Source organism: Pholis gunnellus (assembly GCF_910591455.1).
Source record: "Pholis gunnellus genome assembly, chromosome: 11".
Classification (NCBI taxonomy): domain Eukaryota; kingdom Metazoa; phylum Chordata; class Actinopteri; order Perciformes; family Pholidae; genus Pholis; species Pholis gunnellus.
The window spans coordinates 2,970,474-2,996,481 of NC_136538.1; the positions used below are offsets into that span (position 1 = coordinate 2,970,474).

The 26,008-nt window shown below is 42.5% G+C and overlaps 1 protein-coding gene across 4 annotated transcripts in view; it reads left to right on the forward strand.

Annotated features, from left to right (window-relative positions):
* The window catches only part of LOC306703006 (B-cell lymphoma/leukemia 11A-like), a 49,873-nt gene extending 35,732 nt beyond the window's left edge, over positions 1-14,141 (forward strand). For 2 of the 4 annotated variants that reach the window (XM_079168808.1, XM_079168807.1), the window contains exon 3: positions 10,824-14,141. In XM_079168808.1, the coding sequence (XP_079024934.1) occupies positions 10,824-13,069 (2,246 nt within the window). In that variant the 3' untranslated portion in view covers positions 13,070-14,141. Of the gene's footprint in view, positions 1-10,769 lie in introns of all 4 variants that reach the window. The other 2 variants (XM_079168805.1, XM_079168806.1) reach the window with 2 other exon arrangements.
* Positions 14,142-26,008: the final 11,867 nt, after the last annotated feature.

A 26,008-nucleotide genomic window follows, 5' to 3' on the forward strand; every position in this document is an offset into this window, starting at 1 on the left:
TGCTTCCCACCTGGGAGGGGAAGATGGAAGAATTAAAAGAGTGGGGGTGTGGATGGAGGAACAGAGGGAGGAAAACAAGGAGGTGAAGTGGGAGGGAGTGAAAGAATAGACGAGGCAAAAGGGTTTTTTGGCAGCAGCGTTCGCTTCTTCGGGGCAACTTCGGCCACATGTTGCTGTAAATGTGTGTGTGCGTTTGGGCATTTAGGGTGTGTGTGTGTGTGTGTGTGTGTGTGTGTGTGTTTGCATTTTTGGTGATTCATCTTCTCTCATTGTGGTCGTCTTCTTTTCACGATTTCCCCTCTCGTCTCCTTCTCCTTTCTTTCTGTCTCAATGCCGAGTCATAGGAGGACAAGAGGCAGCGAAGGAAATGGAGGTCTAGGGAAAAAAGAGGGATGGAGCAATAGAAAGGAGAGAGCGAGAGAGAGAGGGAGAGAGAGAGCAAGCGAGAGCGAGAGGGAGAGAGATAGAGAGAGGGAGATTGAGAGAGAGAGAGAGAGAGAGAGAAAGAGAGAGAGAGGGAGCGAGAGGACAGCCACCTGTATGCAATGTTGATGGACAGATGGTAGGATCAAACCAACTGGGCGGAGGAGGGGTTAGATTAAGAGAGGAAGCTGAGAGCTGTGTGTGTGTGTGTGTGTGTGTGTGTGTGTGGGCCGCCGGCCAGCTGAGGTGTTTGCTCGGCTCAGAGTGATCTCCCACTGTGGTCACTGCAAGGCTCTCACACACACACACACACACACACACACACACACACACACACACACACACACACACACACACACACACACACACACACACACACACACACACACTGATGACTGAATTGTCCTGCTTGGCAGCTGTTGCAGGTCCCTACAGATCATTCAATACCAGACTGGCTTTGTGTATAAATGTGTGTGCGGTGTTTGTGTGTGTGTGTGTATTTCTTCAGTGACCACCGAGGAAAATCTGCTTCATCTCAGCGTGAGCTCTTGTTTCTTCAGGCCTGTGAGACACAAGTGTGTGTGTGCGTGTGCTCCCAGGAGAAATATATATCAGAATATATTTTTGGTAATAAAGTCTCTAATTTGTCAAATTTGGTAACTCACACTTAACTTTTTTTCTATCTTCATGACTACACATTTTTAATTATTCTACATATAATTTCATTTGTTTGGATGAGCACTAAAACTCACCAGTTGGGATGATCAACAAATCACTCAAAGTCTCTCATTGAAATCTCAACCCAATTTTCAGAAAGAAAAGTTGTAATTGCACATTTCTGAACCAAAAATAAGTTTCATATCAGCCTGTTATCATGCATGCAGAAACACACTCTGCCAGGTAATTAGCATGGTGAAATGATTGGTTAGGGTCAGGCAACAGAACTACTTGGTAAAGATTTGTTCAAATCATGGTTGAAGTTAAAATGATAACGGAACAATAACAGAACTACGGTAACAGGGTAACTGTGCTGTGGAGTCATCACCGTTGATCAAATACTAGATGGCTACATACATATTACATTAATGTTAGACGACAGTAACACTAACAGATGAAAATCACTTTCAATTGATTCCTTGATTTCAGTACAAAGAGCTGTCGTCTTGCTTGAAGCGGTCATGACGGTTTCTGCTTTTTCATTCTTTTAAACCAGGGAGTAAAATACTGTATATGACAGTTAACCTGACACTGTGGAGAGCAACGATGCTGAAAGCTTCAGATTTGACCAGTGACACTGATGATTTAGCGCACTCAGTTTCGCTTGAGGGTACAGTGTTCATGTGTTCGTTCATGCACTGGATGCCTCCAATGCTAACCGGACAAGAACCTAAAATATCTGGACGGACTGAAAACCAACTCGGCATCGGTGGGCGTCGCTTCAGCACTGACAAGACGTTCCAGGAAGGTCGATTTGAGTGATAAAGCGTATATATGAATTTCTTTGTCTTTTCAGACACCAAAAGATTTCACGTTACAAAGTGACATGCATGTGTGCACACACACACAGTGCATGACCACATGATGTTGGGCGACTTTACAGGAAAAGTTATGCAGGTCTTTCTCTTTGTTTTTGCCAGAACTCTGCTGCATCAGCAAAGTGGACTCATTGAAAGGAATCAAATGAATCGAATGAAAACGTAAATGAAGTTATCAAGTGGAAGACAAGCAAAGGAAACGTCAAATGAGTTTGATAAAGAATACAATCAATCAAATGGCTGCATGAATCCTCCTGTGACAGCAACGTCACAACCAACCTGAGGGACCACATTCAGAGTCAGGACCCACTCTCTCTCTCTCTCTCTCTCTCTCTCTCTCTCTCTCTCTCTCTCTCTCTCTCTCTCTCTCTCTCTCTCTCTCTGAAGTGAAGGCTGTCCCTGCCATGGTTAGTACTGGCCTTCCAAATGGACAGACACACACACACTGGATCATTGCTACAGTGCGCTCGGATGCTTCTACAAAAGGCCGGTCCATTTAATTACATTCATAAACTCAGTTTAAGGGCCCTGGCTGTGTCATTAGAACGTGCTTTACGAGACACATTAGTGTGTGTGCGAGTGAGTGAGGAAGTATGTTTGTGTGTGTGAAACAAAGAAAGAAAAGGAAACTTTGTCACATGGCAGCTATAATGGGTTGATGAATGGACATGGACAAGCATACACACACACACACACACACACACACACACACACACACACACACACACACACACTCATGCATCTCTGAAGTCTGTTCTAATGACACAGCCAGGGACACAAGTCACAAGTAGATTACTAGTGAGAGAGTTGCAGATAGCACAGTCTGTAGCCCAGCAGGGGTTTCAAACGCAGAGACAGAAGGTATTGATATATCCCTGCAACACACACACACATACACACACACACACACACACACACACACACACACACACAGGGACAGTATTGATATTTTTTGCTCATCAGCCTGGAGAGGCTCTTCAGCAGGACGACACACGTTCTCGCGCACACTCATGCACACACAGCATGTAATCAGACAGACTCAATAATCCATTGTTGTTTTTGGTAATTTAAATGCCTTCATAGTTCGTCCTTCCATAAAAATACCAGATCATTATTGTCAGGCCTGGAGGCTTTTTTTTTGCAAAAGTTGTTTGGAGCTCAGCTCAATATGGTATTTTACCCGGTAACAGTATTCATTGCTTTCCACCTTGATATTGAATACCCATGAATCTGACAACTTTAAAGCGGATTATTAGTGCTTGTACCTTGAGATGTTTTTTCAAGTTTCCAAAGTACTTTGCAGAACTTTATAGTACAGTTAAACTCCAGTGGTTGTATGGAGCATGTCATGACATTAGGGCATTGCGGTTTCCAATCAGTATGTTTACTGCATGTATGCTAGTATCCTGGCTTGATACCCTGATTATTTTTTGAAGATCTGCTTAGTTGTAAAACCCTAGATAAGCCCTTATCCCGCTTATAATTACCCCAAACATGCTAGCTGGAATATGGAATGGATGATGAGTTGATAACCAGAAAGCATGTAATGCTGTTCCACAAGCTGAAGAGAGAGCGTATCCCTGACACTGGTAATTCATATGAAAAATCTTTCATCAAGCTGAGTGATAAGTTGAAGACGTCAAAGACTTGAAAAAACAAAACCAAACCACATAACCTGAACACAAGCAAACAGTAAGATTCACTCAGATGTTGGCGAGTTGAATAAATGCTTGACAGATGTAGATAATAACCAACCTTGATCAAAAAGTGATGGAATTAGTTGTGTAAAGAATGAAAGAGAGAGTCGACCCCTGCCTACCGTCACAGCCCCATACATCTAGCCACTGCATCAAATAGGCATGCTTGTTGGATTGTCTACCTTAGAAAGTTACACTCACTTTTTAAAAGCTGCCCTCCTTAAGGTTTTAGAAGCTATTAAAGTTATTAGACAAGCACTTTTGTTGGAAGCATACTGAGGCCTTGAAGCCACAACACTGTCATCGTAATGCCATCTAGGAACATCACTCAAGAATGGTTTCTCGGACATAGATGAGGTCAAAGACCTGCCTGGCCTGCAGATCACACCCGAATAAAATCGATGGGATGCAGAATCCTCTTCATTTGTCAAGAAGTAGAGATGTTCCTTCTCGAGGGAAGGTCTACAAACAGTTCAGAATGCCATGTGACTGCAGGACTCCATATTCAGATGTTGTACGGTGCTTTTTTAGTTTTGTGCACCGTTTTATGATCACACAACCATTCTTTGCATCAGGATTGGCATTCTCTTCTTGTACCTTTGAGGAAGTTGCTTTGATCTATTCGTAACTCATAGCCAGTAATAGAGGCTGATTCCTTCCAAGCAGTGCATCAACTTCTTTTCCAGCAATTGCAGTCATGTTGTAATCTGACATGCATTTTTCCCTTCAGTGAGCGGACAGCTTCCACTGTTTGCATTCCAATTGTTAGCCGTCCAGTTAGTAAGGAAGCTTGAGAGCAAAGGGGAAAATAATTAGGGGGAAGTTGTGGTAGAATTTAGCCCGGTTACATTTGTAATAAAACAATTACTGGAATTTTGTGACAATAAATTTAATTGGATGTACGCAACAATTTTCTTATTTTTTTGTTGGTATCCCGAATTTCATAACAGCCTTGTTTTTGAACTTGGCCAACATGTGTTTTCGAGTCTAACCAACAGGGTTTTGAAACGGTTTCATACATATGCCCAAGGGTCATTGAATTACCTCAGCTCAAGCAAGAACATGCAGTTCTGAAATTAAAACATGAAACTAGCCACAATTAGGGTAACAAGGTTTTTACACATTAAGGGTACGATAACGTGCTTTTGGGCAGTACTGTTGCACTTTAGTGGGTAATGATGGAGGGACAATGGAGTCGATTAAGTCCATGTCCTGCGCGAACCCTTTAAAAATAATTTTCACTAATATGGTTTGCTCCAAATGTCATGAAAGAGTTTTTCAGTCAAGTAGGGCATCAGTTACAGTACACATGCATGTTTGTTAATCTGATTGTTGATCAGCAAATACTCACACGTGTCACTGAAAATGAAATGTGGATTATACAAGACCGACAGAAACATAGCTCATTATCACACAATGATTATTATCAGGTATGATGGTGAGATTATTGCCCATATCATTCTGCTAACATATTAATAATATAATATAATATTACAACAGTGATGTAGTGTTAAAGCGCTTTGAGTGGTCGGAAGACTAGAGAAGCTCTGTAGAAGTACAGCTCATCTACCATCACTGTTCATCAGGTATTTACTACTTCTGCTAACTGACTGATATGTTAGCCGTACAAATATTGGATATTCTCCTTCTTTCCCTCTCCGCTGAGAGGTCATGTTAATGTACAGAAAATGTGCACTGTAAAGATTATTATTATTTTTTTTAATTTATGTTTTTGCTCAAGCAAATGCCTGCAGACATTCTAACATGTGTGCACTTTAACAGAAGGCTACGATTCTAGTGAAGTGTCCAGGTATCCCTGGACATTAGATAAAGCGCGGGTGAGCGAGGGTAAGCTGTGATGTAAATACAAGCAGCAGATCCTGAAAGCCTGAAGCTCAGACACAAATACCAAATTGTATTAAGGGACATCGTCCCTCACTCCCAGTATGTCTACCTAATCCGGTTTCAGCGATGTTCCATTAGCTCAATTACTATCATCTCACCCAGAGGTGGACCCAGCCAAGGACACCTCCAGGGGAGAGGATGGAGAAGGTGGGAGGAGAGGGTCCTGATATTACAAAGAAAGTAAGGGATGGTAAATATTGAGACAGAGACGGAGGATAGTAAGACAGAAGGAAGGGAGTGATAGAGAGGACAGACAACAAAAGGAGAACAAATGGTGGTTCTCCATATAAGGCCAGTAAGATAATTGTAGATCTGTCCTAGCTGGAAGCCAAGCCCTGGCATCCATTTGTATGTTTTACAGCTGGTCATGACCATGATGTCTTTAATGTAAAGTTGTTGCTCACCTCATGTGCTGCTGTCTCAAAGTTTACACTTTAAAGCGTTCCATATACCACAAACACACCTCATTCATTCGAAAGCAGCGGACGTGCACAAAGTTCTGTGCATACCACCAAACCATCAACAGAGCTCAAAATGGCAAATTCTGCTTCTCTTGAACATGTGCAGCCCACACAGATGTACCCTTGATGAAATGTATATCATGCAGTCTATTTGTGGGGAGTCATATGTCCTTGAGGCAGAAAAGAAAAATGTGCCTCAAGTCACCTGTGTCAGCTTCCACCATAGAGGAACTCCTTTAGACTGTGTGAGGAAGAGAGAGGAGATCTTTATCATCAAACCTGAAAAAAGTCACATTCACCTCACTTTACACAGATAGTCTTTTATGACCTGCAGGCATTTCCACAATATATTTCAATGTTACTTAAATTCTGGAACTTCTATTGGAGTTGCTTTTTGTCACCGGTTAGAGCGACAAGCACAAGACAGCTGACATAAGAAATGATTCAGCCTAGAATATGTAGTCGGGAACATCTTTCACCAAAGCAAAAAATGTAATAATAATGGGAAAAAAAATCAGTTTTTGGTGGCATTATGACACTCAGCAAGAATACAATTGTGCATTTGGTCATTGATGCCATTTGATGCATTTAAAAGTGTGTTTTCGCTGTAAAGAAAAAAAGCGTTTCTGGACGTATAGTGTGTCTCATCAGTTTGCACTGGCTTCATTTCAACTCATTTGACAGCCATCGGATCAGAGCGCTCCACTTCCTTTTGAGAGGGATGGATAGAGCTAGGGGAAGTTGCTGCCCCTCCCTCCCTCTCACACACACACACACACACACACACACACACACACACACACACACACACACACACACACACACACACAGAACGGTGTCGTGAAACATGAGCCAAGCTGCCTTACCGCCTCCCTCTCCCATCTCGCACCACAGGCAATGCCCTTGGCTTAATAGGGCTTAATGCGTGTGCTTGTCACTGTAGCATGGCCGGTATTGAGTTGTAGGACATTTGTGGAACTGTACGTGTGTGTGTTCTCTGGAGTCTCACTAGTGGCTGTATGGCTTTGACATTTACCCCAGGTAAAGAACCGGATGCTATTATTTACCCCTGTCCTTCCTCCCTCCCTCCTTTCTCCTCTCTTTCCCTACTTAACATTCCTGCTGTATCCAAACTTAAAAAGTTGCAGCAGGTATTTGTCACCTCCGTCAAAACCAGAGGGATTACTTCTCCTTATCTCATCTCTTTCTTTCCCTTTCGCTAACTATCTGTCTTCATCGACCGTTCTCCATTCTGCTTTCTCACTTCATTTTTCTACCTCCCAGTGCTGAAGAGTTTGCCTAATGAAGTGGCTGATGGGAGTATATTACAGAGAGACAGAGTGTAGCGGTCGCCTACTCTAAAATCCATTAACCTTACAGTTTCAATCAGTGCACAGACAAGTCTGAGCTCGGAGTCAAAAAGGAGCGTATTAGCTCAAGAGTTACACTACTGTGCCTTGCACTTATTCTACTCAATATTTTGCCCACATCTTTTCCTGAAAACATGGTCCTTGTTTCGCTCTGTGTTCATTGTGCTGTCCACATCCTACGCAAAACTTTTACTCTCATCAATTGACAGTATTTTCTTGGGTGAAGCAGATGATAAATCGGGGATGTAGCACACACGTGTGCAGACTCAGTGGTTCGCCTAACCCTTTCAATGCAACCACACATTTGAAGACAAACTGTTTGCAATTTGGGTAAAATCAATGGTCTTCAACCTTTTTTGGCAAAAGAACTCTTAAAACAAAACAACACGCTACCTCCTATCATTAGATCTAATCCAGTCTAATCAAGCAGTTGACCTCTCGTGGGGTTCTCGACCCCAGGCTGGATTATATTAAAGCACATGCACTTTTCAGGAAAAGGAGGGCTCCGGTGGACAGTGGCTCTATGCTTCAAACTATGTCGCTCTAGGTACCTCTCCAGTGTACGTTTTAGACGTGTCAGGGATGGCATGTCAGTTTCTACTAGTTGCATGCATGCTGTCTTTTCAAAATGAAGTTCTATGTTCATAGGAAACAGGTTGGACATTGAGCCCTCTCTACATTTCCGTCCAATAAATGTCATTTGTGTGCACAAGAATGCAAAGATCAGACTGTTACTTTAGTGAGAGAGACACTTTCCATTTTCAAAACTACCGTCTGGTAATGCTACTTTTTAAAGTGAAAGAAAAGCAGACCCCACACCTTACATCTGGTAAATAGAGGAGAGGACTGCCCCCTTGCTGGATAAATGATGGTTCCCATGTTGAAGCAATCTGTACCTAAAGGATAATCTTTGCAAAATGCTGTCAGTGTCCAGGATTAGAGTGGTTTACAGAGAGAGAGAAAAAAAAGAATAAATAAATGAATCCTCCCTCATCCTGATTATGCTAATGATATTCACAGGTTAGATCCAATGCAGGTGTCAACAATTAGTGGTAATTTGTGCCGATTTTAATGATCCATTATTTAGCTGCCTTTCCTAACTCTTGGTCATGTGTGTGCAGAAAGGCGGACAGGGAGAACGGGAGGGATGGTCCAAAAGGAGGACAGTGAAAACAGAAAAAATGCCATACTTTCACACTTTAATACAGTCCTTGGCAATAAAATTGTATATTTTTCAATTTAAATTTGTGTTAATGTATGTTGTGAAGTAAGTGCTAACGTGAGGGAAATGACATCTCTTTTTAACGCACATACACTAGCAACAAGCTCATACACAAATGTTCCCTTTGCAGATGTTGTGTTAAATCCTATTTTTTATCCCACTATAACCTCTTTGACTCTCTCTTTCTGGCTATTAGAGGTAAATTGCAGTGTACAGATGTATAAAAGCTTCCATGTAAACCATGACATCCTTTTAGTATCGCTGCTAATTTGTCATATTTGTTTTTCCGGTAATTAGCAAGTGATTCATCCTATTTTGTATGTTTTTTACAACCCACCTGACTTAAATGGGATGTTTTGTAATTCATTGTTCATGACACATTATGGCAAAATTGTTTTTTACCCAAGAAACCCCCCCCCAGAGATAATTAGCATCAATATAAAAGGACACCTGTTTATTTATTCCGATTTTGCAATAATATTACAGCACATTTATAATTGATTATGTTGGGGTGTTGTTGTAATGGCTGTGTTTAAATAACTGCATTTCTACCCACACCTGAAAGACAACATTTTCACATCTCAGCTTGAATCAGGATTTGAAATGAAAATGAAATATTTGTAATTCTTTTCCCACAAACTTGATTCAGAAAGATATTTTTGGAAACAATCTTGGGGATTCGTTAATGCAGCAATGATTTCTGAGGTATTAGGGCTGTCTGTCAGTATTTGAGCTCTTCTGATATACCTGCTATAGGGTTTACTATATATGTGCAAGTACCTGCAAATGTGCTGTAATTAGATTATTTAGTAAAGAAAAGTGAACAACATGGTGCCTATTTCAATTCCAGAGTGGCAGCACTTTCGTCTTAAAGGGATGCTTTGCCGATTTCCAACCAGCTCTGTCTGCAGCTCTTTAGTATGCCCTTAACTTTTTAGTTCATTGGCATTATTGATGGTGATACCCGAAACATAAATGTCTATACTCAAGTATTATTTGTTTGGTTGTGTGAAATGATGTATGAATTTGCTTAATGGTGGAAGGCTCTGAACGGCAGCGACAGCGGGTTTGTCTGTCATTTAATCTTGAAACGAACTGATGGCCGTCCTTTCGGAGCCCTAATGAGATTACACGTGCGCTGCGAGTCCCACCACAGGTCATCATTGCAGAGGCCATTCAAAGGCAATTATTGTTTTAAATATTCCTCTCATCGTGGTCTGAAAGTGACTCCGCATGCCTCACTGAGGGAAGAAGCTTTGAGGCTGACTGAAGGGGTTATTCTTCCTCTCCAGTTGGAGCCTAAATATCATTTCCACTCCTACTGTTTTACTTTCCTCAGGCGTCTGGGGTGTTCTGTTCTCTCTGTGCGGTTGGGGAGTGTGTGTTATGTGCATTTGTCAGTGGGGTGATCTGTGTTGGTAGCAGTATAAACACTACACATAAGAGAATATGACTTATACACAATCATATCTGAGGCAGTATTTACTGATTGGGTTATACCTTGAAATAATTAATCACTTGTCTCAACCTCTCTCGTCTATATTAGAATCAGTTTTTGTAGTGGGTCAGATATCTTTATTTTATGAATATACTGTATGCTGTTGACGTAGAAAGAAATCAGTCATTTTCAAAGTGTAAAGGATTCTCCTTTGTTGCCTCTCCTGCTTGTGAGTGTATGTGTGTTTATCACTGAGCCTCTGTTTTGGTAGATCAGTGGGAAGTGGTAGTCCGCCGGGATAGCCCTGTTTCTTTGTTCTTCTGCTGACAATAGAGGACTCACAGTCAGTCTAAAGGGAGAAATGATGTCCCAGAGCAGTCTGAGAGAAGAACAAATGTACACACACACACAAACAGACTACTTCTCACATGCTACTCATGTGGGGCATGACCTCAATAACAGCTACTGTTGTATTTGGAAAGCCCTCAACACCATGCGCCAACCACTCTTAAAAGCTGTAATAGTTAGGCCTAAGGTTGAAATGAAAAATTGGTTCAGCCAAGTTGAAAAGAGTTATCCTGCCTCGACTTCATCTGTACACAGTGCTGTTGTGCAACTGTGTGAACATTTCCGAAATTAACAGCATTGCAGGATTTGAAAATCTTTTATTTTTCTTAATCTGGCAGATTCATACATACATGTTATAGGTGTTTAATAGATATTTCAGCTAAAATTCCTCCTAACCCGATTCTTTCTGCTCTTCTCACATCAGGTAAGGAGGAGCCGACCACCTATACCTGCACTACATGTAAGCAGTCATACGGCAGCGCCTGGTTTTTGCTGCAGCATGCTCAGAACACCCATGGCTTCCGCATCTACCTGGAAAGTGAACACGGTAGCCCTCTCACCCCACGCATGGGTGGACCCTCCTCCTTGGGTGGGGGTGCAGCTTGCCCTTCGCACCCTTCACTTCCCGGCCTCCATCTGCCTCCTGATGCAAGCCCCTTCAACCTCCTCCGCATCCCTGGCTCGGTCTCAGGTGGAAGGGACAGCGTTGGAATAGGCTGTGGAATTGGTGCCATGGGGACTGCTGGTGGGGGCCATCCTCAGCGTTTCCCTCCCACGCCACCTCTCTTCAGTCCCCCTCCAAGGAACCACCTGGATCCACACCATCTGAGCCCAGAGGAGCTGGCGCTGGCAGCCCACCACCCGAGTGCCTTTGACAGGGTGCTGCGCCTGAATGCTCCTCTGACCCTGGATCCCACTCCGACAATGGACTTCTCACGGCGGCTACGAGAGCTGGCGGGAAACAATTCAGGGTCCACTCCCCCACTATCCCCCAGCCGGCCTAGCCACATGCAGCGCTTGCTCCAACCATTCCAGACAGGAGGAAGAAGTGGAAGTGTAGGAGGTGCAGGGGGCGGCAAACCTCCATATCTTGCCACCCCACCCCCTCTCCCAGGCTCCATGCAGTCACCTGTGGGCTCTCAGACCACTCCTACCACCCCTCTCCCCTCAGCAGGCGCAACACCCTCCTCCACCAACCCGTTGAAATCAAAGTGTTGTGAGTTTTGTGGCAAGGCCTTCAAGTTTCAGAGTAATCTAATAGTGCATCGGCGCAGCCACACAGGAGAGAAGCCGTACAAATGTCACCTTTGTGATCATGCTTGTACACAGGCTAGTAAACTGAAACGCCACATGAAGACACATATGCACAAATCCTCCTCGCCAAACACAGGCAAGTCGGAAGATGGTCTCTCAACAGCCTCCTCCCCGGAGCCTGGCACCAGCGAGCACTTGGGCAGTGCAAGCAATGCCCTTAAGTCAGTGGTGGCCAAGCTGAAAAGTGAGAATAACCGCATGCTACGTGAGAATGGGGAGGAGGAGGAGGAAGAGGAAGAGGAAGAGGAAGAGGAGGAAGAGGAAGAAGAGGAGGAGGAGGAGGAAGAAGAGGTAGAGGAGGAAGAAGAGCAGAACAGAGAGAGGGCAGACAGAAGAAACAACAATAGCTATCACTTTGGCTTGAACCTTGAAGCAGCACGTCAGCATGAAAACAATGGTGGTATAGGAAGCCGACTGGGAGGAGTTGCTGATGAGGGTTCCATTCCACGCTCACTACCTGAGGTGATGCAAGGGATGGGCCTAGCGGCTAGCATGCATCACTTCAGCGAAGCCCTCAGCGCACACAAACGAAATGCCATGGCCAAGGAAAACCACCTGCACCACCACCTCAACCAAGACCATCACCACAATCGTGAAATGTGTGATGGGAACTCAGTGTTGGAAACAGATCGTGGGGCAGAGGGCTCTGTCTCGACAGTCAATGGACGGGGAGCGTCCCCTAACGAATCTGCCTCTGTCGGCCTCTCTAAAAAACTGCTTCTGGGTAGCCCCACTCCACTCAGTCCTTTCTCTAAACGTATCAAGCTGGAAAAGGAATTTGACCTGCCCACTCCCACAATCCCTAACACAGAGAATGTCTACTCCCAGTGGCTGGCTGGCTATGCCGCCTCACGGCAACTCAAGGACCCCTTTCTGAACTTTGGGGACTCCAGACAATCGCCCTTTGCCTCTTCGTCCGAGCATTCATCAGAGAACGGCAGTCTGCGTTTTTCCACTCCTCCAGGGGAACTGGACGGCGGGATGTCGGGCCGCAGTGGTACAGGCAGTGGGGGCAGCACACCACACCTTGGGGGTCATGGGCGGCCCACCTCCAAGGAAAGCCGCAGGAGTGATACTTGTGAGTATTGTGGCAAGGTGTTCAAGAACTGCAGTAACCTGACAGTACACCGGCGCAGCCACACAGGGGAGAGACCATACAAGTGTGATCTGTGCAATTATGCTTGTGCCCAGAGCTCCAAACTTACTCGCCACATGAAGACTCACGGTCAGGTGGGCAAAGACGTGTACAAGTGTGAAATTTGTAAGATGCCCTTCAGTGTCTACAGCACCTTGGAGAAACACATGAAAAAATGGCACAGTGACCGTCCTTTGAGTACCGAAATAAAGTCAGAGTAGAAGGCCGAACTATGGGACCTTTCCCCCACAGCTATGTCCGCCATTAGTCCCCTGTTTATGCCCAGCCCCTTGTAGAATTGCCCCAACCCTAACACTCCACTTTTGCCAGTCTGGTGAAAGCTTAAGACCATGTGCTCTGCACCAGCACACCCCGTTTCCATTACCCATTGAATGCATGATCTGTATAGGGGCAATACTCTTGCATTGAAGCGAAACTTCGAGCCTTTCTCTTGTGCAATAATTTACATGTTGTGTACTATTTTCTTTTTTGAGTTTTCCTTTTCCATTTTTAAGAATTAGTCAGCATGCATAGTATGTTTTTGCTAATCAAAAAAAAAAAAGAAGAAAATAACTTGTCCCTGGTTGGTTAGTTGTTGAGTAAATGTGTTGCTGTTTTTCTCTTGTTCTGTTTTTTTCTTTTTAATTCTTCAAAAAGAGAAAAGACAAGAAAGATACATCCATGCTGCATACATTCTGTAACACATATCATGTACAGTTTTGTTTTGTAACATGGAAAGTGAACAGTTTGTGACTCGACCCTCCTCATACAACCCTGGAAATGCACTCATCCTGATCTTTATAAAAGACAGCATGTTCACACAGGGTTAAAAAAAGAAGAAAACATGCATTAGCTTGATGACTAAACTGAAAGTAAAAACAGCCTTCAAAATTCTTTCAAAAAGACATGGGTGTGCTAAGAATTCAATTTGTACTATCATTTGGTAGAATAAGAAAGAGTGCCTTTGATTTCTCAAGACTGCATTGGCCATAATCTTATCTGGTATAAGTTTGGGGTCACATTAGATCGAGCTAAAAGGGTTAAGCCACCCAGTCAGGTGCTTGCATCAAGCACCTGACTGCTCAAATGGACTGTGACAATTCATGATGAAAGATCAGATAATTCTCGCTGATCATCATTTAGCTACCTATTACATGTTCAATAGGCTATCTTTAATAGGTGGATTTCATGGCAAGCATGGTGCAAGCAGTATTGTGTATATCTGAATTATTTGTAGTTTTGTTTCCTGAAAGGAGGTACTTTTGAGACAAAGGTAATCTGTAATGTACAATCCTGAACTTGAGGGATAGAGCACATGGCTGAGAAGGGTCATGGTTAGATACATGACCCTTCTCAGCCATGTGCTGTAGATCCATATGTCAGTGTGTGGAACAATGCATAAAGTAATGTATGAACTCCAAGTGAGGCTAACTTTATTTGAGAGCATTGAAATAACTTCAAGCTAGACAGACAGAAAGCTACACAGAACTGGAATCTACGAACATATTAAGGCGATCAGAGGCAATCTCTTTCTCTTTACATTTTTTGAATCAAAACAGGGTTATTATCCATGAATTACAGAAAAAAAGAAAGAATTGCAATAAAAATATCTCTACTCCAGGGCTCTTAAAAAGAGTGAATGTGATAATTATAATCAGTATGCATAGGCTAATGCAGGGCACATTTGTATTGTTTGCTGTTGCTTTTCAACCCAAAAGGAGAGTTCTTTCCCTTGTCGAGTTTCATTCATTCACACGGCCTGAGAGTAAGTACTGACATCTCTCTTGCGTTTTACCACAGTGATGCAATGTTGGTCACATGGGTTGAGTCTGAAAGTTAGATTTTCACTTATAGGACATGAAGTGCACTGTTTCAATTTTCCCAGTTTACAAGTTTACGCTGAAGGGGAAAACACTGTTGAAATGACGAGAGTCCCGTTGTTAAAAGCAGAGATGAGACACACAATCTGTTGCCAGCAGCTCCACTCTCATATACCTTGACCTTTCACCTTTGACCATTCGTCAATTTTGTACCCCTAGAAACCCCAGTGCTTAGCATGGGCTGAATATTCACCCTGTTGGCAAGGTCTGTAAAAGAAACAAGGTTCAATGCGAGTTACATAAGTAACCAATGCTCCGACATGGTCACAGAATGAAGCACTCATTTGCCACAGAAGAACTAAACATTTTTTAGGGAGCTCTATTGTAACTTTGTTGTCATCTACACCTAAACATCTGTAGACCTTGCTGGCAGGACAACAGACACTCAAATCTTGTTGCTCACCCTGAGATAATCTGTTTTTGTATTAATCTTCCTTTAATTCTAGATATGAAAATAAACGTTTTTTGCAAATTTCACGTCACTATCTTTTAGGGGGAAACTGTATTTAAGTTTTGTTGTCGTTTCTCTTTTCCTCAGCGTCTTGGTGGTGTTCAAGACTCAGATCACAGTATATATGAAATGATAAAAAAAAGACGAAAAAACAAACAAACAAAAAAATCTGTGATGTTTTGTATTTTATTTTGCCTCTTCACAGCTCTTCAGGTTGAAATACAATTTGCATTGGGGAAAGGATTAAGATTATATATGAATATATAATAAAGAACTTAAAATATAGGAAAATGCACACTCATGTCGGTTCCTATGCTTAAACACATTTATGGTCTACTTTTTCTGTATTTCTAGAATTGTATTTGAATTCAATGTTCACTTAGAGTAGGCACTATAGTATTTATATTGAGGCTCGTATTTTTAACTGTTGCTTGTTCTCTCTAAAGGTATTTACCATACCTTTTTTTGGTAGTGGAAAAAAAATGCCAAGCTGCCACGGTATATTTTTTTAATTTGGCAGGATAATATAGTGCAAATTATTTGTATGTTTAAAGAAATAAATGGAAAAACCCCACAAAAAAAGCAGCTAAAGTGTGTGGCACTGGGAGGCACCACGGGCCATCAGATGGCCATCGCTTCCCGTCCACAGAGGTGGTTGTACATATCTTCTTTGGTTTCTTTGGTTCGGACCTCCTTCCCCCGCTGCCATTCTTGTATGCAGTAATGCAAGCTGATGTCGGCCTGTTCTGTTGTGTGCTTCTGTCTCTCTCACCCCTCCCACCTGACTACATTCCAACATCAAGAAGAGAGAAAAAAAAATAAAACTTCATATGCAGTACATGGATTACGAAAACAAGCGTAAAAAATAAATACATTTAAAAAATAATTAAATGTTTTGCAGTTTTTTTTCATTGCCAAATACTAAATGGTGCTTTATATTTAGACTGGGTATACTTTCATATGCAAAGCATATTTAAAGATGACCCGGAGGACATGAAGCCTGCTTGAGTTGAGACTTTTTTGTAAATGGCAATGCAGAATATTTTGTTATCAGCCTTTTCTATTCCTATTGTGAGAGCTGTTTGTTGTAACTTGAACTTGAACTTTATCTTTTACTATGGGAGTTACTATTTATTATTACCGTATGCTCTGTTCAAAACAGAGACATGGAATGGATCTTTAGTTTTGGCTTCCTTTCATTCATTTTTGGTTATAATATTATTTGTTTCTTTTGTAATGGTGGCCCATGGTCATTGGACAAACCTAGCTCTTCGATTTCTGTTGTACTTTTAGGGTCTCTGTTCAGTTGTATTGGGAAAACCACTGTCTGTGTTTTCTGGCAGATGTCTGCATTATCCTGTTCACACACCCATTTTGTCCCTTTATCGAAAAACAATTAATAAAAAAAGTGAAAGTATAATGGCACTTGTCGCTTATCTCCACTGTGTGTTAAATCAAGTGTGTGTGTGTGTGTGTGTGTGTGTGTGTGTGTGCATGAGTATGTGTGTTGTTACTCCCCTACCCCACCCCTCCTAGAGCTCATTGGTATTCTTTACCTGCAACTGCACTCATCGTCTTAGAATTTTTATTACTTGTGTTTTTCTGACATGCTTCCATGGTAACTATGTATTTCTTATAAATCACTTCAAATGAAAGAGTCTTCACAAGTCAGCATTTACAGACATGCAGTTCAGCGGGCATAGTCCTGCCCCCCTAAATCTATATAATGAAGTATGTGTGTACATGTGTGTGTGCGCTTTAAGTGTTATTGGTGACCTGCATGGGGTGGATTCTTAACATGCTTTCACTAATGAGGGCTCTGTGTCTCACACTGTTGCTTGAACCCAATGAACTCAGCCCCCCCACCCCTTCCCTTACCCTAGCCTTTGGCCCTGTACTATATGTACTTTATGACTTTATGTTTGTGTGTGTGTGTGTGTGGGTGTGAGCTCTTTCCCTGTCTTGCCCAGGAGTGGTGTGGGCGGGGTTGAACAGGTGGATATGCAAGTGCATTAAAACCTCTAAACCTCCTGACACCTGAGTGTGTCTGCAGTGTCATCCTACCTGTTGGTCGAGATAGCCCAGCTGGTTTTAGTGCATGCCTGTGTGTGTGTGTGTCTACATGAATCACACCATTTTCACTTAGTTTGCACGCTATCTCAGAGCACATATGTGCAGTATGAATGTCACTCCTCAAAGTACAGTACAGTATCTGTTGCTGATAATAGCCGTTCCCTATGTGCCTTTCACCATCAGGCATGCATACACTTGTAACCACAGTACATGAGCGTATACATGCTCCTTCTCTCACATAGTGTATTATATGTTATAGTGTAAATATCGTTATGTCCCAACTGTTTGCTCAGTAGTCATAAAGCATCATGAAGCTGTCACGTTCTATCCAGCCATCACACCCTTCTATTCAGACCTGCTAAACTACCAGATTCCATAACTTGGATGTTATTTAGCATGAGGATGCAGTCATTAAAAATAGATTGCTAGGTTAGGATTAAGATCATTTCATAAAAAGAAAGGTCAAAATACACAACATGTTGTAATGAACATCCCTACTTTTCATTGGATTTGACTTTGCAAAGAGAAAGGCTAGAATAAATGGGCCTTCAGGACCCTTGGCCTGTGCCTGCTAGATCTGCTTGATAATCTTTTCTTGCAAGGACTCTCACAATTAAAAGCAATAGCACACACCACAAAACATGAGCTGTCATTGTTTTAGCAGCAAGAATATCTTCAAAAATAGAAAACACAGAAAAATGTGCGTGACTGAGCATAGGCACCCTATCTGCAAGGCCTTTGATCTGCATTCACAGTAGTGCATGTGCATTCCCATGCATGTGCAGGAAAGAGGGACGCACAACTCGTAAAGTACTCACTGCTTGTTGCTGCCATTTTTGCAAGCGGCAGTCAAGTCAAGTCATTTTGAAGGCATTTCTGTTCCCAGTTCAAAGGGAATACCTGGAATAAAAGAACAAACTTAAAATATAACAAAGGTTTTGTCTCTTGTCTCTTAGATATGATGTGAATTCTCCCCAATTTTACTTTGTGACAAGAGACAAGATGGGAAGTGGAGATATACATTCAGACGGTAGAGTAAAGGCCTTTACACACCAAGTCCGTATAATTCGAATGCCTATTTAAAAGAAATCCTTCATAAGACATAAAAATCATTACACACAAAAAACATGCACATTGAGTCCAATGCAATTTATTATTCTATGCATTGCAAAAATTCCCAATAGAGACAACTGAATTCATTACATTGGTGCAATGGATAGAGCTAGTCCCAAACAGGGCTAATGATTGAACGACAATAGCAGGAAGCTGAAGCTCAGCTGCCTAGAGCACAATCACTACCGTCTCATCTCTCAAGCTGCTCTGCAATCAACTGCAACAATCTATCTTTAAATTCTGCATCTCTGTCTTCTTTACTTTGTTTGTTTGCATGATGACGTTTTTATTTACTGTGGCTCTGCGTAGTCAAACAACTCTGACGGATGCAACAAAATGCAGACAAATTAACATGTTCTGGAAACCAATGACGGACGGACACATTTTTCGGCTCTGCTGAGGTGCCCCTGACGAAGGAAGTGAACCCCAACTGCTGCAGGAAGAGTGCAATGGAAGGCTGTAGTGGGCAGGGCCCATGTGTGACGGTGTTGCATCAACATCAATCAGCAGTGCCCCTTGGCATCGGAGGTCGACGCACTAGGTGCCCCTTTAGCAAGGTGACACAGTGTCAATATTCGCTCATCACATGGGTAGCGTCTTTTCAAAATAAACTCCCACCTTCACAGGAAGTTAGGTTTAGGCAACAAAACACCCTCAGTCAGGTTTATGAAAAGAGCGCTGTTGATGTGAATTTTACTTTCTAGCGACTCCAGTCACTACTGAGTGAGTAACGAGTCACGTCACTAGCAAGTGACAAACGAGTCACATGATTCAGACTCGCATGACTAACAACTGGTGAAAAAATGTTTACCTTTAGTTCCTGACCAGACACCAACATCAGTCTCCTGGACAAAAGTTCTCTGTTTGTTTGACCCATCCACCACCACCAATCCCACCCGCCCTGAGCAGACTCTTGTGGACATTAATCTTACCTGGGAGGGTTTGTATTGGAGTTAGTTAAATGCCAGGTACATTGCATACAGCTGCTAAAGGGAACCTGCATGCATTGACTTACGATGCTGAGGGGCACTGACCAACCATCAAAGCAGGATGTTGTTGAAAAAGAATGCAGATCTCCGCAGAATTTCCCTGCAAGAATAAAAGCAACAAAAGGTTACAGAGAGCACAAAGAACTCACCTTTAAAGTATTTTAAGCAACTTGGTTTGCCAGGCTACCCAGATGCCACAAACTTTGAGGAGAGGTTTAGGTGTGTTGGACAATGACGGACTGTGAGGCTCACCTCAGGACCCACAAGTGGCAACAATGAAACTGGCCACCAGCAGCACCGCCTGGACAAATAAAACCAATCAGCACCATATTTTTTTTTCACTTCCTCTCTCTCTCTCTCTCTCTCTCTCTCTCTCTCTCTCTCTCTCTCTCTCTACCTCTTACCCCTCTCTATCTTTCTGTGATAAATTAATTGTGTTATAAACCCGTGAAGCATTCAGATCTTTTCTGCTTTACTTGGGCTCTACTGTGCTGGTTTATGTGAAAAGCATAATGCATTTGTCATCGTTGTAAAAGCTATACAACCATGACCTCCAGTCCCCCATAAACTTCCATGGATTTGTCTTTGGCCTGCACAACAAAAGCTTCTCCAAAGAGAAAGCATGTTTTCACACTGCTTTTGTCACCATATGGCCTTGGCGCAACAGTGTTCCAATGGAATCTAGGAAAGGAATGTATGTGTGTGCGAGTGTGTGTGTTTTGTCTGTCTTTCATCCTACCGAGTGTACTTTGTTACCTGTGTACATACTGTGCTACGCCACAGATGTGCATTTTTGTCTTGGCCAGCCTCTGTCTGCCAGAAGAAACTACTTCTATACGTATTGAGCGGTTTTATATGCGCTGACCACTGCGGTCTATAGGAACTGGCTGCAAAGTAAATGGCTCTTACTGTAATGGACAATCGTTGAACATTACTTTGCACATATAATGGCCACAAGGCCAGTCCAGCCTGTAGAAGGAAAAAAATGCAATTAAAGCCCGTAAAGGAATAATGCATGTACATTGACCGCCTTTGACCACAACACACTTAACACCCCCTGTGTAGGAGTTAAGACACTGATTTAAGAACCACAGAATGAAACTGCAATCATTGGAGGTGAAGATGAGGTTTATCTCTGACCTGTTACCGATTCATGGTGGCGAGGCTTGATACAATTGGTCGAAACATGAAAGACACACACAAAATAACTGGAACTTGAGCAACGTTCCTTCGAGGATACTTCTTGTTTATATGGTTCCGATTTTTTTCATTTTTTTCATTTTTGTTGGAAATAACACAAAAGTTGAGGCAGGTTTATCTTTTTTTGTTGGACAACTCCACGTGTTATTTCCAGATCCCTCTGTGTTTGTTTGAAACCTCTTTGAAACCTCTCACTACTGTCTTTCTTGCCCCATGTCATGAATTAACTTAAAATGATCATGAAGTTATCATGAAGAATGATAGAAAAGTTACCGACCAGATATATTAAGTAAACCTGTGTTGATCTGTGGCTGAAAAACTATAGAACAAACAGCGTAGTAAAACATACACTGTGCAGAAATATGACAGAGAAGTGACACACTTCAATGTTGTTTGTCATAAATGGGCTGACAACAACACCAGGCCACAGGTGTGGAGGACATCTTTAAGGCATCGTTGAAGTCGGGTTTTAGAAGGAACTTATCCATAGCCACTGTATGGAACTTATCCATAGCCACTGTATGCAAGCCACCGTACAGTGGCTATGGAGGAGTAGCTTATGGCTAGGGATGGGTATCGTTTTTTCCGATACCGGTGCTAAAACGATACTTTTAAAATGATACCGGTGCCTAAACGGTGCCTGAACCGATACTTTTTTTATTGCCAAGGTACATTTTTTTCTTCAAATTGAACAATATATTTAACTGTTTAAAGTATACTATACATATTAGTGCTGGGCAACGATTACAACTTTTAATCGCATTGTTATGGCAAAGTTCAATAATTAATTCAAAGGTAGTGTATTGTGCACTTTTATTTTAAAGTACTGCTATATGAATAAAAGGTCAATAACATTTGGTTTGCAAACACTTAAAACACATCAGGTTCTTGTTAACAGCAGTATTCTCTTCACACAGCAGCAGTTATATCTCTTGTACTATCTGTGCTCAGTGTGTGACTTTATGTGAAACGTTCACTGCTGTGCAACAGGAATAAAATGTTTCAGCACGTTTCATAAAAATGTGTGTCTTGTGTCTTCATGACAGTCAGAGCATGTGAATGCAGCTCTACTGTTCATCAATATAATTCTGTAACTCAGAGGTGATGATGGTTACCCAGCGATCAAAGACTAAAGACACTTTATGCACAATGTAGGTGTATTTTCCCTTTAACTCACGAGATGCAGGTAGCATGTTTTATACTTAATGTGAATTTAATTCATACTTTGTTGGCATCTTATTCTGAAAACCGGATGTTCCTCTGAAGAAACCGGATGTTGTCTCGCGTTAAATCTTTCCGCTAACTTTCAAAGTCCTTCGCTTGCTCCCGATCTGTGCTGTTTGAATGCGTTTACCGTGAATTACAGCATATAGGTGCACTCACATGTGAGTGTCTGCTGACTTTATCGCAGCGATGTCCAGTAGTCTCCATTCCTCCACCGCTGCCAGTGAGCAACGGACTCTCAAAAAAAAACAGCCACACTTTTGACCGTTTACCTTTCGGCATTTTCTCTGTTAAAAGGTTGATGGCTAGCTAGCTACTGTAGCTATACAAACGGTAGGCTATTGTTACCTTCTGCCAGGACGGAGTCATCAGAGTAGTGTAAAAAAAGTATTTCAATCGGCTCATGCACTGAAAGGAAGCACCGAAATCTGCGTTGTGTTTCGGTCCGGTAGGTACCGGTCGTATAGGTACCGGTGCCATATTGGCACCGGGTTTCGGTACACAACCCTACTTATGGCACGCCCCAGTTTAGGGAAACAGATACCAAAGTCACAAAATAACACAAAGAAACTGATTGAGGCAGTGGTAGACCAGCAGCTCCCATGTTATGTGAGGTCAAATTGGGTCAAATTTGTCTTGTGGCTTTGAAGAGAACGTACAGTAGATGGACACCTTCAGTTCAGGGCCGTCTGGTGGCAAGGTAAAGCAGAACAAAATATTGCATACTCTTAATTTGATATAGATTTTGTTTTGGTGTCTAAAAATGTGTTTTGTTGCTGGTTCTGCTGTCTGTTTCTCCAAACTGGGGGCTTGACGTCCGCCATACAGTAGGTAATACACTGACTATGGTTAAGTAGCTCATACAACCCAACTTCAAAAAACATCTAGCTTACCTCATGGACCTCTGTCACAAGCGGTGTTTTTAAAACACAGACGAAAGGGATTTCACCAAGTCAAGCTTTTACTGTGAGCTTTGTTTTGAGTTTGATTTTACAGGAGGATTTTTTGCGTTTCATAAGCTTGGAAACTGTTTAAATTACTATTAACTATTAATTTCAAGAAATGAATAGTTGCAGTGTGTTTTCAGTGGATGTTACAGTTGGAGGTTGTTAAAGACATGTCAGGAGGTAAACGGTCAGAGTTCACGTGTTTATTGCTCCATTCTCTATCTGATCTTTCTTTTTTATGACACGATGTGGCCACACAGGCTGTTTAGACCAAAAAACACGCCGTGACACAGATCTGTGTTAAGTAGTTATTAAATCTTGTGTTGATCCTTAAAATAATTCTCCTTTCCTGTCTTTCTGCCATAGCTCAGACTCCTGAGGCATCTTTCAGTGAAAATGATTTTGGAAAATTGAATTGTGTCACTTTTCCAAACCACCCTGCAGTTGCTCAATCACTACTCATACTGATGTCATTGTAACAAACACCAGTGCTATTTGAATCAGTATTAAGAATACCCCCCACCCCGCACACACACACACACACACACACACACATGCTCTCTCTCACATGCACACAGCTAAGCTGAGGCATAAGAGGTCAAAGTCTATAGATAGACCATCAGTGCTGGAATGCAAGGTGTAGAAATGGCAAATCAAACAGAGCCATGGCAGGTGTGGTTATTTGTGTCCATGTGTTCTTTTTTCCCTTGCCAACTTTGCTATTTTCATGTTGTGAAATAAAAAAAGTGAATATGTTGAGAGTTTTGTAAGAGTGAGTGTCAAGGGTTGAGGAAGCGGGGGGGCTGAGCGGGGTCATAAGGTCGGGGAGCAGGCTTAGAGGAAGAAAATAAAGCACCCCCCCTCCCTTTGCTTTTCTTTTCATTATTTCACTCCACCCTGAACTCAGTCTGAAGTTCAAATTCATTGTCAAAGTGAATGTGAATGAATGGAAGGATGAATGGACGTGGGGGAGGGTCAGGGAGGGAGCAGGGCAACATGTGTAAAATGTGAATGCTCTGTGTGTGTGTGGTTGTTAATAGATTAGCATCTCTCGCAGTGTGATTTAAATTCTTCGCTCTTAAAATGTAATATCTCTGAGCTTTCTATGATGTAGAGTTGTGTCATTTTCAAGCTAATGTGCTTCAAGATGCTACACAGATTTCACATGCAGTTTTAAAGCTCAAACAATGCCAAGATTAAGAAATTGTGCAATGTAATCTTCATACAGATGTAAAAAAATGATGTTCATTCAAGCATGTCTCTAACTTGACGGTTGTCTCATACGTGATCGTTTGTGATGTCTTTCATTGCTGGAAAACTAGATAAAATCTAATTTATCAACTATATAAGAATATGTTTAGTGTTATATTACTGCATTCTAACCCGCCTGACCTCATGGCGCAGCGACGGTTGTTAGGGCTTGGATCCTCAAAGGTCATGAAGGGCATCTCTCTGATCTCCTGACCCCAGAAAGAGGCCTCTCAGCCTGGCCAGGCCAACGGAAAATCCCTGGGGCCTGAGCTGGATAAAAGGATGTCCAGGGAAGACATGGATTATCAGCGTGCATGTGTGAGTGTGTGTCAACATGCCCTCAAGTCTCATGCCTGTTTTGTGTAATCAAGTTCAGGACACACACTGTCCAACACACATGCGCGCACTGGGGTTATGAAGGTTAATTGCAGCTACACAGATGAGGGGGTTAGGTCACCCGTTGCCGAGAGAGAGAGAGGGAGGGAGAGAGGGAGGGAGAGGGAGAGGGAGAGAGAGGGAGAGAGAGAGAGAGAGAGAGAGAGAGAGGGAGGGAGAGGGAGAGAGAGAGAGAGAGAGAGAGAGAGACACACAGACAGACAGACAGACAGACTTCATAAAGTTCAAGATGTATTACCCACATGTGGATAAGGGGAAATTGTGTGTGAGGTTGTTATGTCTGTAACCAATGTGTAGATGTTCCCGTGACCCTCCTGCATGTCTACAAGACTGTTACAACATACCCACACGTACACACACACACACACTACGCTTCATCCTCTCTTTTAATACCTTTCCTCCTGTGAGTTCATTTTTGTGTGTGTGTGTGTGTGTGTGTGAAAGGTCAAAGGTCAACCTGCAGGTTCGAGGCTTGGGTTTCACATGACTGAACACCTTTGTTGCTCGCCACAGGGGGAAGACTACATTTGTGTGGTATGTGTGTGTGTGTGTGTGTGTGTGTGTGTGTGTAAATGAAAAAGTGGGGGTGTATTTGGTATGTTGTGTCTAGTTTAGAGTCGCAGCTGACACAGACACCACTACAGCCCCACCCCCCTCATTTAGGTCCATGTTTTGATGTCTGCTGAACGCCGTGTGATCGTACAGGAATCTGTGAATGCAGCATAGTTACATATATATTTGTAACAGTTGCAGGTGTAGTCAGACCTGGAGTGAAGCCGGCCTCATCTTGCCTTCAGGAGCTGATGTGTCACCTAAAATTATTTAATTTGTGTTCCATAAATGTACAAATGTTGTTTGACAATACTCTTCAATTTTAATTTTAATTAAATTTGGAGACGACAACGGCCAAATTAAAAAAAACAATTGCTACGTAAGAGCCATTTAAGTTTAAAATATGGCCACAAGCTGCAAACAAATAGGGGACAGAATTTCCCCTCTACTACTGGGTCCATACAAGTTACATTTACAGGTGTTTGTCTTTACTCAGGCTTTACGGCCTGTGTACATTTCTATGGCTTGGTTGTTGCATTAAATCCAATGTGAAAGAAACGAGTAATCAACCTTCCATCAGGATTCATTCTCCCTGCTGCAAGGACACCACTTTACCTGGAGGAGAGTGGGCAACAGCTGCGGGCCCTTCAGTAAGCAGCTGTATAGCAGCTCGAATTCAGTCAGCACAAACCTGGGTATCTACCCCGTGTATCACCAGCAAGAGGAGGTTTGCTGATCCGGCGGGGAGTTGGAGCGGTCCCCTGATATCAGACTCCTGGCACTCCCGGCGGTTTGTGCTGGCTGAATTTTAATCCATGGAACAAACTACTAAAAAACGTTCACGAACCCTTTACCTCAAACGTGACAAGGCTCCGGAGGCAGCTCTACCTCGCCCTCTCGTGTTGGACTGAGGGCAGAATGGACACTACATTTACTCACCATCGCTTCTTGAGGTACAAGTGATATTGCAAGACAGGACGGGCCGGGGCTAGCTGGTTAGCATGCTCATTTCAGTAGATATCTCTGCAATACACATAGATGTTTGACTTTCTGTTGATGTTAGTTCTTTGTTTTTATGTTTTGA